This window comes from Peromyscus californicus, unplaced genomic scaffold (assembly GCF_007827085.1).
Source record: "Peromyscus californicus insignis strain IS unplaced genomic scaffold, ASM782708v3 Scaffold_9__1_contigs__length_137607984, whole genome shotgun sequence".
Taxonomy (NCBI): Eukaryota; Metazoa; Chordata; class Mammalia; order Rodentia; family Cricetidae; genus Peromyscus; species Peromyscus californicus.
The window spans coordinates 123,225,949-123,240,651 of NW_026294617.1; the positions used below are offsets into that span (position 1 = coordinate 123,225,949).

At 43.8% G+C, this 14,703-nt stretch overlaps 1 protein-coding gene across 1 annotated transcript in view; it reads left to right on the forward strand.

Moving 5' to 3' along the window:
* Ddah1 (dimethylarginine dimethylaminohydrolase 1) overlaps positions 1-14,703 on the forward strand; it is a 131,338-nt gene that overhangs the window by 112,136 nt on the left and 4,499 nt on the right. Inside the window, exon 5 of the mRNA XM_052731079.1 lies at positions 13,488-13,631. Within this exon, the coding sequence (XP_052587039.1) occupies positions 13,488-13,631 (144 nt within the window). The remainder of the gene's footprint in view (positions 1-13,487; positions 13,632-14,703) is intronic.

Consider the following 14,703-nt stretch of genomic DNA (forward strand, 5'->3'; position numbering starts at 1 on the left):
AACAAACAGCTTCTACCAACCGTGTGTGCTTCTTGGCAACACTTCCCCCGACTGACAGTATTCCCAGTGCTGACTGCCAGCGAGGCTGGGGTGGCCAAAATCAAATGCTTTGGCATGATAAGACAATAAATAATTTGAAGCTGTAAGGCTAAAACAGCCAAAGCAGGAGAAGAAAAAATTGGCCAAGTGGGAGAAAGGGAATAATGATATACACATTTTTTTTTCTCCTGGGCTTTCAGGAAAATGACAGAATGGAAAAAAGGGAAAGACATTATGTTGAAAGTGCTGTTCAGCATGCCCATTACACACTGGAACATCAGAAGTACTGTGCTGACTCCAGGGGGTACTGCAAGGGGAATTCAGGCATCTCTTGGTGGTCAGGCACGTGCCCTCCCATGGGGCTTTGCAATCCAAGACTCACAAAAGTAAAAGAAAGTTACCTCAAATTAGCAGTTCCTAGTGAGAGATGTGGCTTAAAATCATCTAAAGGCCTTACTGAAAACATTACTTTGGCCAGTCTCAGAAAATTCTGAAGGTCCAGGTTCTAGGAGAAATTCCAGCTCCACAGGAGACCACGTTGGTTCAAGGACATGAGCCACTTCCTAGGCACCTGTCTTAGAATCCCAGATAAGAGAGAAAGGGCCTCTGAAGAAGCCATGCCTAGGTGACATGGGCGCCAAATAGAGAAAGCAGCAGACTAAAGAATGGGGGTCTAGAAATCCTAACCTTAATTGCTGCCTAAAATCCAACATGACCTGAACTCGGAACATAATACCTAACTGGGTAATCATTTAGAGTCCAGCTTTCCATCCATTTGACATGCTAAAATTTCTTCTTAAAATATCCCATTTTACCAAAACTCAACAAATGTTATCATTTTTCTGAGAACAGGAAGCTTGCCTATGTATGACTCATACTTCTATATTTTTGTGTAGCTCCCCCAACACACACACACACACACACACACACACACACACACACACACACACACACACACCACCTAATAACAGGGCCTGAGCTTGTTGTATGAAGATTTTTGCAGGAAAAGTGAGTTTCAAGCCACTCTAATGGAAGAGGAGAATTTGAAAAATGATCCCATGTTGATTTTACTAAAGCAGCATGATACCCACAGAGCCAAACCAGCTATCAGGGCAAAGCAGAGAACCTGGAATCTAAATTCACAGATTGTCATCCTGGCTGTTCCTCTAGCTCTCCCCATGTGACCCCATGTACTCAGTCTATTCTTGGAGGAAAAAAAAAAAAGTTGAATCAGCCTCGCTAAGAAATGAGAGCATCATTCTTTCCCGCTGGGAACTCCATGATGGCAGTCAAGGTAATTGCCATTAAATGTGAGGGTGTGAAACTACCTTTAAAAGAAAAGCATCTGTGTAATTGTAAAGCATTTGATAAGGAATATTTCAAAGGCGGCCTACTGTTTCACCTAATGTGCTATTGTCCTTCTTGGTCACAAGAATTGGGGTTTTTTCTTACCTACGGTCTGTGGAGAGCTGAAAAATTTTGTGTGTGTGTCTGTGTGTATCTGTCTCTGTCTGTGGGTCTTTCATCTGTCTCTATGTCTGGGTGTGGATGTCTGTGTGTGTGTGTGTGTGTGTGTGTGTGTGTGTGTGTGTGTGTATGTGTGTGTGTCTGTGTCTGTCTGTTTGGTCTTTTGAAACAGTATCTCAGTCTTCGGCTCAGGCTGACCATCCTCCTCCCTCAACCTCCTGAATGCACCAGCAGGCAGGCAGGCCCTAGGGGTTTTTAGGAGAAGGGTAAAATCAGAGTGTGGTCTTTCAGAGATGCTGTACTGTGATGACTCAACAGAAATAGTGATTGCTTCTTGTGAAACTAGTCAGATGTCGTCTTTCAGGAATATTTGAGAAAGAAGACACTGTGAGGATGGACAGGGCAGTGCAGAAGGCAAGGCCAGGTGAGGAGGGACTGAACCTTGTGGCTGAGGGACTTCAAAGGAGAGAACAGTGCTGAGCAAACTGAGCCGAAGAAACCCCCAGAACGGGGCAACCTTGGGGGGATTTGGAAAAGATTTAAAGCTTCCCAGTGCCTCTGAACTGGTCCTCATCGCCTCCAAAGGAACAAACCATCAGAAATCACTGGGCAAAGGGTGTTGCTGCATTTCACTGACCTAGATTCATGTTTTGGGAACTGAGTGATACTCAGACATGTCCAGAGGACAGCTGCTCTGGAGGACATCCAGTGTCTAAGCCCGTAAGACACTAGCGGCGCTGGCTTCCGCGTCGGTTTCCATTGGCAGCACTGGGGTCAGCGTTTGTCCAGTTGTGGAGTCTCTGTCTCCCTCACTCTTTCCTGTCTTTTTTTAAGTTTGTATTTACCCACAGTCAGAGCCCATCCAAAAAACAAAAATCGAGTTGCATATCTTCTATCCTTACCAGCCTCCAGTTTGTTTTCTTGGCCTAACTGATTTGGCAAAAGATTAAAATATAAATAAAAGGATGATGCCTGTCTCATGGGCTAAACTTGTATGTCACAGTGTGGCCCCTGTGACCCCCGTGTTCAGTGACCCGCTGGCCATGCCAGCCGCAGCACCTCTGGTGTTGAAGGGATTAGGAAATGTGTCGGTTGAGTTGGAAGGAGGACGGTTGAGTTTTGGGTTACCGATCTTCTGAGGAAGTCACATGTGTTAAATGCCTCTGGTGTTGATGGGTGCCCTTTGACTTGGCTGCACATCAGTAAAGCGTGTGGTAAAATGCAGGCACTAAGTCAGAGGTGGTATTTTGACTGGGAACTCTTCGCCAGTCCTTGTGGAGAACTTCCTTCTCCACTGCAGCCACACTCCCGCCAAGTCCCCCACTGCTAGCCCCCACTCTCAGTAGTCACTTACTTCTCTTATTTCCATCTTCCAGATGTCATGTTAGCCCTGCAATCTTTAAGAATATTTGTACACCTTGTTTCCTGTTACGAACCCTGGGGGTTGTACTGTGTTGGATTCCTGGATTTCTCACAGCATTATTTCAGGATATAAAAGATAGCTTTGGAGATAGGTCCCCGTAGCCAATCCTCTTTATCCTTTCACGCAGTAGGACCAAGTTCAAAGTTATGACCACATACATACCCAGAGGCCACTCACGGTTACAGAGATCAAAATAAGACAAATCACAACTAAACAAAGGTACTGAGGATTTATAATTTCCTTGTGTTTTCCAGTCATTTGTTTCATTTTTACCCACACCTAGCAAGTGGTAAGAGCCCAATGTAGGTCAGCTATTAGTAGTTTTATGGTCCAGAGGAACAGTAATAATACCTTTTAGGTGTGAGGATAATGCTACTCTAATCTGAATAATCTGTGAGTGGCTCTGAAATGCCATGAACACAGGAATTATACAGAGCACACCTTTAAATTGCACACCGCATTGCTGGGGTTCACCGTGAGAAATCCTGATGGACCAAGATGGAGCTCTGCAGCAAGTTGATCCATAGAGCCTGCTCTCAGGAACACTGGCTGTGTCTGGGATTCACCAGACACCAGTTCTTGGTTTGAGCATTGAAGGGCAAGAGGAGAAAAGCATTTCTACAGTAAATTGCTACATGTTTGAGCAGAAAACACCACCTAAAGTCAGGGAGGGATATCATACTGAGTACAGTTACTCTAGAGGACTGGTTCTCAACATCCATAATGCTGCGACCCTTTAATACATTTCCTCATGATGTGGTGACCCCAGCCATAAAATTATTTAACTGCTACCTCATAACTGTAATTTTACTACAGGTACATGTAAATATCGTCATGTAAATATCTGATATGCAGGGTATCTGATATGTAACCTTGTACAACCCACAGATTGAGAACCACTGCTCTAGAGGAATGTCTCTCTAGACATTCATAAATGGAACGCTCACATTGTCATTGCCCTCCTGTTCACCACTCTAGCTGGCAGAGAGACCTGGAAGAACGGAGCCAGTAAATGAGGCATGAGACTAAAGTCAACTTTATTCAGAGCATCAGACAGTTTATACGAGAAGTCACATAAGTAAAGTGTCTAATCACAAGGGCAAGCTGCAATGGCACATAAACAATAACACGTAACAATGGCACATAACAGTAGCCAGTTGTAATGAATAGTCAGAAGTTACTCACTCCTATCTGCTATAACTAGGAGGGGCACAAAAGCATAGTCCAAGAACATTTCCATGTTTTTGAAGAAACTGAGGCCAAAGACTGGTCTTGTTTTCTTACAAGCACTCAAAATTCCCCTCACACGATTCCATTCTTAGACCGTATTCCTATGCTCCCCCAGATTAAAGGAACAGAAGTGGCTTGTGAAGTGCTGTCTTTTCTCTAAAATTTCCTACTTTTTTTTCTTTTTCTTCTAATGGGAAATGCGGTTTCCCATATAGCGCCCTTCTCTGGGTTGGTAGCGTTTGCATATTAACATGCATAAGTCTGCAATGAGCATTCTTCTTTCACTTGTTATTAGGCATGGAGACAGACCCTTGCCTTAAGGGAAGTCTGCTTTCCTTTCCAGCCCTGTCGTCCTGCAGCCTGAAAAGAGGCAGATACGGAGTTACAAGCAGGAGCAGTACAAGGAGGCAGGAAACCCAAATAGTTCTTTGGATAAGGAGGTTAATCCCACCCCTGATATTTGTCAGGGAGAATTTGAGGAGGGTTTCTAGAAAGCATCCAGAGCTGACTGAAGTCAGAGATTCCCTAACCAGTGTGATTACACAAAAGGGTATGGTACCAGTGCCAGCTAGAGGCCCTTCCATGCTCCTCACTGAAGGCTTGGAGCTGAGGGAGTGTCTTACAGGGAGCTAGCTGCAGCAGGAGACAGAGGAGGAATTTAGGAGTTGGCAAGATGCTGAAGCACACTGTTTAAGATCATGCTTTATTTAGCAGTTAACAAATATAGATTGAATGCCCACCATATGTCAGGCAGAGCCCTGTGTGAAGGGCCTCCCCAGAGCTTTCAGTAAAGAGGCAAAGGTCAAAATATTTGTAGTGGAAGGCTGAGGGTGTAGCTCCCTAGTAGAACATAAGTTTTGAATGTGTGAGGTTCTGGGTGTCTCCAAAAAAAGTATACTAGAGGAAAAAATATTATATAATAGTTTCATAATTTAAAAAAGCATGATTTAAAGAACTGTCTGAAATTATATAATCATACTTCACCCCATTTCACAAAAATGATTATAAAAATATGTCAAGTCTAACCAAATGGCAAGTAGAAATACAAGGGAAAGGTGATGTAAAGAAGGTGGGAGCCTAGTTAAAGACAGCATCCTGTGGTTCTCGCTTTATTTTCAACCATAGAACAATGGGGCTTCAAGCATCCGATCACTCCACATAATGGAGAAACACTTCATCTTGTCTTGTGTATTTGAAAGCTCCAAGGAGTCTTGGATCCCATTTCATAAATCCAGTTTATCATCTCGCCTTCCAGTAACTATAATACTTCATCCCATCAGTGCATTGCCTGAACTTATTGAACATTAGTCCCCAAATACAGTCTGTCTGTGGGAAGCAAAATTTCTGTAAGCCAGTTTTCAAAACTAACATTATTATGGTGTTGATAAAATGTTGAGATCAACTTATGGTAGCCTTCCATGGTAGGCCACTTATACTAACATCAATGTATAGTAGCTTTCCACAGTAGGCCACTTATTCTAACATCCAGAAACCAAGTCTCATAAAGCTCTTTGCTGATGGGAGCTCCTACTAGCCTCTCAGAGCTGACTATAAAATTTGGGAGAATTTTTTAAGTTGGCTGTTAAACATAACTGCTGTTAACTATTAATTTTGTGGCTGGATATGTGTACACAATTGGACTCCCAGCCTGTGAAAGGCAGAGACAAGAGGATTTTAAGCTGGAGGCCAACTGGGCCTACATATGTCAGCATTGCCACCCCCCCTAAAAAAAAGATTTTTAGAGATGGCTCACCCAGTGGTTAAGAGCTCTAGTTGCTCTTCCAGAGGACCCTGGTTCAATTCCCAGCACCTGAATGGCATCTCACAACTGCCCATAACTCCACTCCCAAGGGGATCTGATGCCCTTTTCTGGCCTTCACAGACATCAGGTACACACATGGTACACAAGCAAACAGACAGAACAGATACATATTTTGAAAATTATATTATATATACTTAGAATTAAACAAAGTATATTAAAACAAAGGCAAAAAATAGTCCAAACTTCTAACTTCCTGGTTCCATTACTGTATTGTACCATTGGCTGTGTTCTTGGGGTTATTTGTGTATGTTATCTCTTTGTGTGACATTGATGTCACATGAGTAACTCAGAACTGACCAGTGGAAATATTTATTCTACAGGAATCAGCAAGGGTTATGAATCAGGATTTGACTTTTTTTATAGACCACCTAGACCAGGGCTTCTAAGCTTTTCTACTCATGACTCTTCTTCACCTGAGAAGTTTTTACACAGCCCTGGGTAAATAGGTATATGAAATAGGTACACAAATCAAACATTTGCTGATAATGAAGTTGAAAAAAATATTAAAAGTTCTTTGGGTCAGGCAGTGGTGGAACGCACCTTTAATCCCAACACTCAGGAGGCAGAGGCAGGCGGATCTCTATGAGTTCGAGGCCAGCCTGGTCTACAGAGTGAGATCCAGGAAAAACTCCTAAGTAAGCTACACAGAGAAGCCCTGTCTTGAAAAAGACAACAACAACAAAAAATTTAAAGTTCTTTGGGATACCTGTATTTTACCACTAATAAAAGGTCAAAGCAATTTTGCACTCTGACAAGATGGGTGTGCCCATTTGTCTAACACAGTGCCACCCAAAGATAAATAATTCAATATTTACATGCAGCAAAATGGTAAACGTCATTGTTTCCTGTAATTAAACCTTTATGTTTCTATCAGAGCAGAAGATGTTGCATGCAGAGTAAAGACTGCAGTGTGGAGCACACAGCTGTCTTGGGTCTGAGGCGCTCCATGCAGCCTTGGTTGGCAGGGCGTGGTACGAGAGCATGTGCGGTGCTGAGCTCACGTTTGTGTGTTCAAGTTCAAGGCTTCAGAGTGAAGTCAAGCAAGACAGTGTGGGTGGCATTGCTAGAGACACCTTGGATTCATCATACATTGATTTTGAATTAATTTTTAGCTGTTGTGCATTTAGAAACCAAATAATAAATGACCCTCCCACTTTCAGTGACATGACCCCAGGTGGTGTCAAACCCTTAATTTAAGATTCTTTGGTCTGTGCGTAAATGATGGAGAAAATCTGAGTGATGCAGGTTCAGTTAAAAACTGTGTTACTCCAGAGATGGTGATACATGCCTGCAGTACCAGCTACTAAGTATAAGGTAGCCTCAGTCATATAGCAAGACCCCATTCCAAGGCGGGAAAGAAAACTTAAAAATGTGTTCTGTGTTTAGCCATTCCATGGAGAGAGAAATGATGGCATGCTTTTCCAGTATTCAAAACGATTGTGCAATTCATCAAAGAACTCACTCCCATCATCGCAAACAAAATTCCAATAAATCTCTTCTTTGTTTCACTGAGATTACTCATTAGCGTAAACAGAACTGTCGACCAGCAGCTCCGTAGCCACAACACTCATCTGTCACTTCCCTCGGGTACATAAGCTCTGCAAGTTCAACGAAAGGATCTGTGAGAATCCATCACAACATTAAATTTCCTGTGAAGAGCATCGAACATTTTAGTGTTTCTTGTAAACTGTATGTCCATCCTTATAGCAAACGTGGATACAATATAATTAGAATGCTTTTCTGTGTGCACAGACCCTAATCTCCAGACAAGCCTTCCACTGCCGGGCAGGCTAGACTACCAGTGTGGTGTCACAATGGCCAAATTGATCCAGGATGCATTGTGAATAGGGTTTGGCTGTTTGCCATTTTTCACCTTGGCACCTGCTCCTCTCTGCTCTAGAAGTCATAGTGCCCTTCACCTACTCCTTCTTCCCTTTCAAAGGCTTTGCTCTTTCTTTTACTAAAAAAAAAAAAAAAAAGAATAGTTCCAAAGAAACCAAACCATATAAAGCCAGATACAAACTCAGATGGCTTCAATACCAGACAGTCTGTGTAGAAAACATTTACACACAAACTTATACAAATATACAAATGCCAAGAAAATTCTATAGGAAAATGTATCCCACCCCAGGCTGCCAGTGACTACTGCGAGTCTAGTCTTTCAGGTGACTAGATGGTGGTTTTGTATGTCAGGGTGAAGGTAGGCATTTGAAGACACCTACACCAGGCTTGAAAGCTAGATTGCCAGTCTAAAGGAGCAAATGACCTCGGACGTAGGACTGAATTTCTCCCCACCTTGGCTTACGTTCACATAACAATAGAGATTATGTTACCCCGTACACAGGGTTGCTGTGAGAAACAAATTGAGAAGAGAAAGAGAATAAACACACCAATAAGTAGAAGTTGAATGTTTTCTATTCTTCCCGACCAATAAAGATGCCTGAAGATCAGCTGTGTGGTGGGATTTCAGTTACTAGGATAGTTATCTTGTCAGCCCCATAGGATTTGGAACCACCGTGGAAACAGGCTTCTGGATGAGTCCATGAGAGTGTTCCCAGAAAGATTTCACAGAACAGAGAAGACCTGCCCTGAGTGTGGGTGGCAGCATGGATGGGGTCAGGACTTAAACTGTGTGCAAAGGAGAAAGGACTGAGCTCCGCACTCACCTCCCTCTGCTGCTGACCCTGGATACGGTGCGCAGAGCTGTCCCACAGCGCTGTACCTTGCCTTCTGTGCCTTGGTTGACTGATCTCTTCCTTTCTGAAAGTTGCTTTCTCTGAGCCCATCAGAGCAGAAAGGAGGTGATACTTTCTGCATTGGTCAGAGAAGCTTCGTGTCCCAGTGGGCAGCCGTTAAGGCAGGAAGCCGTAACTCTTACATGTGCTGAAAACAAGTGACCGTGAGGGCCCACCCTAGATGATACATCCATGTCACCCTTCCACCAAGGCTCAGGGAACACTGAAGAACGAGGAGCAGAAAGAATGTCAGGAGGATGCGGAGAAGTGCTGTGGAATGCTGTCTTCATCCCTGAGCCGTGGTTGCTTGTAGATCAAGGCAGCCAACATTCCAGCATGGATGAGGAGGAACTCTTACGGCCTGCCCCTAGCTGAGGAGCTGTTGGCAGTTGACGGCTGCTGTGGGAGGGAGAGTTGTGTTTCTTTGGGAGTGGGGCCATTGGTCGGTTGCCCATGGTGCATCCAGTGGATGGCCCCACACTCATGCTCATATGGATAGCACTAATTGGATTTGGCGGATTTTATTTTTTAAAGAGAGGCGGAGTAAAATTGGGAAGAGGAGTGTGTTGGGGAGAAGGAGGAAGAGGAGTATGGGGGTGATACAAACACAATACATTGTATACTTACTATGAAACCTTCAAAGAATAAATTAAAAAAAATTTTAAATTACACATCTGAAGCCAAGCGATGGTAGCACACACTTTTAACCCCAGCCCTCAGGAAGAAGAGGCAGGTTTGAGGCAAGCCTGGTCAACATAGTGAGTTCTAGGACAGCCAGGGGTACACAGAAAAACCCTGTTTCGAAAAACAGAAAAGAGAGAGAGAGAACTTTGAACTCAAGATGGAGCTTAGCTGTAGAGTGCTTGCCCTGGGTTTAGTCCTCAGTACAGTTATTTACTTAGTTAATTAGAAACATGGCTCTCAGGATGTGTTTATTCTGAGCTCATCTATGAGAGCCCATAAAATGTACATGGTAGGAATTCTATAATATTATCCAGAGTTATATTGGCTCATCCCTAAAAGGATTGCCAGGACGTGGAGCCTACTATACATTGCCAGGCTTTCAGTAAACTCCTGATGCGTGATAAATCAATAAAGAGTTATTTCAGATACCTAGCAGCAATGAGACGTGATTGTGCATTGTATACTGTATCTCTCAATGGGCTCTATAATTAGTTGCTTTTCATATTGATTTCATTTTAATGTTTTGAGATGGGTGCATATATATATATATATATATATATATACATGGGAAGATCAATTATGAGCAAGCCAAAAATGTGTTTGGAATATTTCCTAAACATCTTTAAATACCTTCTTTATCTCTTTGCCTCAGTATTTGACCAATTAAGTCTCAAATTGTTCTGTCCAACCACACAGTCCAGGATTTTTTTTAATGTAATTGCTATAATACAAAGAAGGCATGAGTAAGAAGCAGAAAAATGGGGCTGCCGTCCAATCCTTTCAATGAGAAAATTCCCAGAAATGTGGGAAACTGCCGGAAATGCCTGGCTAATGTGACTGGCCATGCAGATTCAGGCTGAAAGCCAGAATGTTCCCACTGTTTTGTGACAACTCCATTCTAAGGAGCAAGGCCAGTGCCTCCAAGCCAGCAGCTGTGAGAGACACACAGGCTGCTGCTGTGGCCAGGACAATGCCCAAAGCCGCTTCCTCTCTAGAACTGTGTGCCTTCTTGCTGAAGAAGGTGCCTGTGATATGAGAGGGGTAGACCTTCCGATACTTGGCATCACTGGATTGTCACCTCCTGGAGGCAGCACTTAGAGGATCCTTGTAGCCATCTATTTGCTGCCTTACACAGCCCTTGAGCCTAACCCTCCAAGGGGACACCCCATGATGCTGGACCAGATATCAATAGCTTCCAATCCCAATTATTACCATTCTCAATAGGTTGCTCAAAGCAGAGGAAGAATTCCACTGACAAAGTCAGAAACAGCATTTGAACTGCAGCTTGCCTTTGCATATCTCCCCCACAGACTGGACAGCACAGCACTTAGCTGGACCTCTCTCAGTTGAGCCCGAGGCCTCTCAGGATGTAGAGGAATCTGGTCCAGGAGGAATTTGTGACGTGTGGACACTTTAGGTGCTTTCTGCTTCCGTTCTGGTGTGGGGTGCTGTGACAAGCAGGAAGTTCGGTCCTTACTGTTAAAAGAACACTTTACCAAGAATGCTGGAACACAGCCACTTCCTCCATCCTTCTTAAGAAAAAAAAAAAGTTGGAACACAAATCACCCCAACAGCTGCATTCTCGGGATGCTTAAGACGATGTTCATCTTTTCACAAGACTGAGTGTCTGAGAAGGAGAAAGTCTGTTGATTGGCCTTGCCTCTGCATGGTCCCTGGGAGCCTGGGCCCTTTGAAGTGCTGCCCTACCAGTGGTACACACACACACACACACACACACACACACACACACACGAATGGGTGCATACACCCACACACATGCACGTCATGAAGAGATGTGATCCCTGAACTTTCTCTATGTCCCCTGAACAGCAAATTCACTGCATTGGGTGTGTACATGTGTCTCCTACACCCAGCAGCCGTGAGTAAACAGCAAACCATCTCACCATTCAGACAATAACAGCTCACAAACAATGAAAAGGAATGCTCAGACAGGAAAGGGGAAACCTGGTCCTCAGCTAACGTGGCAGAAATTCTTCATGTCTAGAATAAGCACCTTTGGCTTTTCCATGGAAAAGAAGGGTTGTTTGTTTATTGTCGGCAGTTACCTTTCCGAAGCCCTTTAGAAAGACAGACTACAGAGCTTTTGTTTTGTGCTTTGAGTGAGCTGAACAACGCTGTTCACAGCTCCATAGCCTGTTCATTATTAAAAGTCATTTCTTACGGCACGGTTTATAATTTGCCACAAAACGATAACCAAGGAGGCCTTGATAAATTAATTGGAAGGCTTCTCCTGAGGTAGCTCTGGTGGTTTTGTTAGGGAGTTTATTTTAAGAGTAACTCTCAGTAGAATTTATCAGTAAATTACTTCATATATCTTCAGCATTAAATTATTTCCCCATTAAGAAAATTATTCTTTTCCTCCCAATAATGAAAGAAAAATGAAACTATCTTCTATTCTGGTTTGGCTTGTGACTCTTATGTCAGTAATTTCTGGAATGCCCCCCTCAGAAGCCAGAATGCATAAAGCTCAGGAAAAAAATGATGAGGAAGAGTGAGGAAAAGCAGATTAGAATTTCAAATAAATGCCATCAACTCTCGAAAACTGAAGTAAAGGCCAAAGAAGGAGAGGACTGCTCCCTGAGGAGGCTGATGTGGGGGAGGGACGGGACAGGAAGGAAGTCTAGTCTCTCTCATTGGCACTTCCTGAAGTCCACAACCTCGGAGACTGTAGTGTGTTCCCTCACTGCTACACGAGGAGTGAGCACTGAAAATGGTCTTTCTGCCCTGTAGTCACCCTTGGGCACTCGGGAGTCCCATGGACGGGTGGGAGATCTGCCCACCCCGCTCAAGTGGAGAGGAGATCAAGTGAGAGCTCAGATATGTAGTCTAGCCCTGCTTCTTTCTCCTTCAGTTCACCTTGTGTTTTCTTTTCCTGTGGATAGACAGTGCGATGAGCCATCTGTTTACCAAGAATTAAACTACAAGCCAATGGTCGGAGCACCCCACCTCAATGTATTGAGCCAAAACCGGCCCATGGTTCTCCCTGGTACTCAGGGAGTTAAGTCAGTGAGCATGGCAGATTTTCTTGGTTGTGTTTATTTGTGTCTAGGCTTGACTAGGTAGCAGTGACTGTCACATGATAGCTTTTATGGATCTCTTTGAGGTCTCCAGTCACTTGACCTCTCTCTAGTAATCTTTGGTGCTGTCTCAGCTGTGAAGGTTAAGAAAGAGTAGTGTCAGATGGCTAAGAAAGATTTTTTTTTTTTAGTAGTACAAAATTGGTTTAGATCTCAAAATGGATCAAAGACTTCGATGTAAGACCCACAACTTCATAACTACTAGAAGAAAACATGGGCGGCACTTCAAATACGGGCACAGGCTAAGGGAATTCTTGGGATCATCAAAAAGTAAAAAGGCAGGAAAGGAGGAGGAGGATTGGTTGGAAAGAGAAAGGAGGTCAGCAGGAGCGGACAGCACATGAGGAGGTAATGGGGGTGGTGAGCGTGACTAAAATATATTATTTACATGCATAGACATGTCACAGTGAAATTCCTTATTACGTATACTGTATGCTGATAAAACATTAAAATAGAAGTTTTGAGACTAAATAATAAGTGCCAAGTGTTTATCCTGGTACCCCACCTTATTCTCAGTGTAGTGTAACTACCTACTTATAACCGTGATGTCCTAGAAACCTGGGCCTTGACGCTAATGTACACAGAGCGAATTTTGTGTGTTGTGCATGTTTATGGCCACCTCTTAATGACCATTGTGATGGTTGTAATGATCTGTCTTCACTAAGGCTGGGGCAGCCATGTTTTCTCAGCCATGAATGTCATCAAACCTCCAGCCAGACTTTCTGCACCTGACCGTTTTATGTACTGCTGGGATGTCTTGGGAGCATAAACCAAAATACAGATTAGTTTCAAACCTTAACTACAGAAATAATCACAAGCTTTAAGAGAACGCGAACACTTGGTTTTCTTCTTCTGGTTCTGGGTGACTAGAGGTGATCTGGGATATGGCGTGATCTAAGGCACCCCTTCCAGGTCTGTGTCCCATCCTATGCCTTCCTCCGTGTGAGTGTGGGAAGCTCCACTTAATCCTGCTTTGTTTGTCTTTATAGATCATGCAACAAATGAGTGACCATCGCTATGACAAGCTCACTGTGCCCGACGACATGGCCGCCAACTGTATATATCTAAATATCCCTAACAAAGGGCACGTCTTACTGCACCGCACCCCAGAAGAATACCCAGAAAGTGCAAAGGTAAAAGCACCACCTCTGCTAGCCTCTCTGGGGACCTACCTTCTCATGGCGCTCCATGAGACCAAAAAGGACGTCCATTTTGGTATACATATCAAAACCCTGAGACAGCAGAAAGGATCGTTGAAAGCAGAGGAACAGCGTATTTACTTCTTCTCCACGCCGTTGGTCAGCCCTACGTACACAGTGTGGGATGCTGCTGCCTGCCAGTCAGGGTTGTTCAGATAAGAGCTCCAAGGGTTGTGGAGCTAGCTTAACGGGTACAGTTCTGGCTTCACAAGCACAAAGCCCTGAGTGTAATCCTCAGCACTGTGCACAAGCAAGGTGTGGTGACACATACCTGTAATCCTCTCACTTGAGGCGTAGGAGGCAGAGGATTAGAAGTTTAAGTCCGACCTCAGCTATACCGTGAGAGTTTGAGGTTAACCTGGGCTACACAAGACACTGTCTCAAAAAATAGAAATGAAAAAAAAAAAGAACTCCCCCAAATCTATGCTCCAGCTCCCAGTGTGCATCCAGCAGGAGTTACCTTAAGCAGAGAGTTACTTGCTTCTCAAGGCAGAGGAACAGAAATGGGTTTTGTAAAGAGGGGACCACACTTCCTAGTGGTAGGAAGATAGAGCAGGAAGGCAATCAGCCAACCAACGTCTCTGGACCTGGATTTTTCTTCCTCCACTAAGGAAATCACCCTTTTCTCAGGGCAGTCTTCTGTCTCATTACTTTTCTCTGTTTCACCATGGAGTACATAACCAGCTCAGCCACTGAGTCTTCAGGGTCTCTAACTTCTAGATATTTTGAGATCATCTCTGCGCAGAACAATATGGCATTTAGAACAAATACTACAGAAAAACATTCAGTGATCATTGACACTTTTTTTGTGTCCTATGTCTTGAAAATACTGCACACTGTTTTATGCTATTGACTTGTGAGTATGTGCATGTGTGTGCGCGCATGTATGTAGGTGTATGTATACGTGTGTGTGTGTGTGTGTGTGTGTGTGTGCGCGCGCGCGTGCGTGCGTGCGTGCATGTATGTGGAAGGCTAAGGACAACTTGATCTTTCCTCGGGGACCACC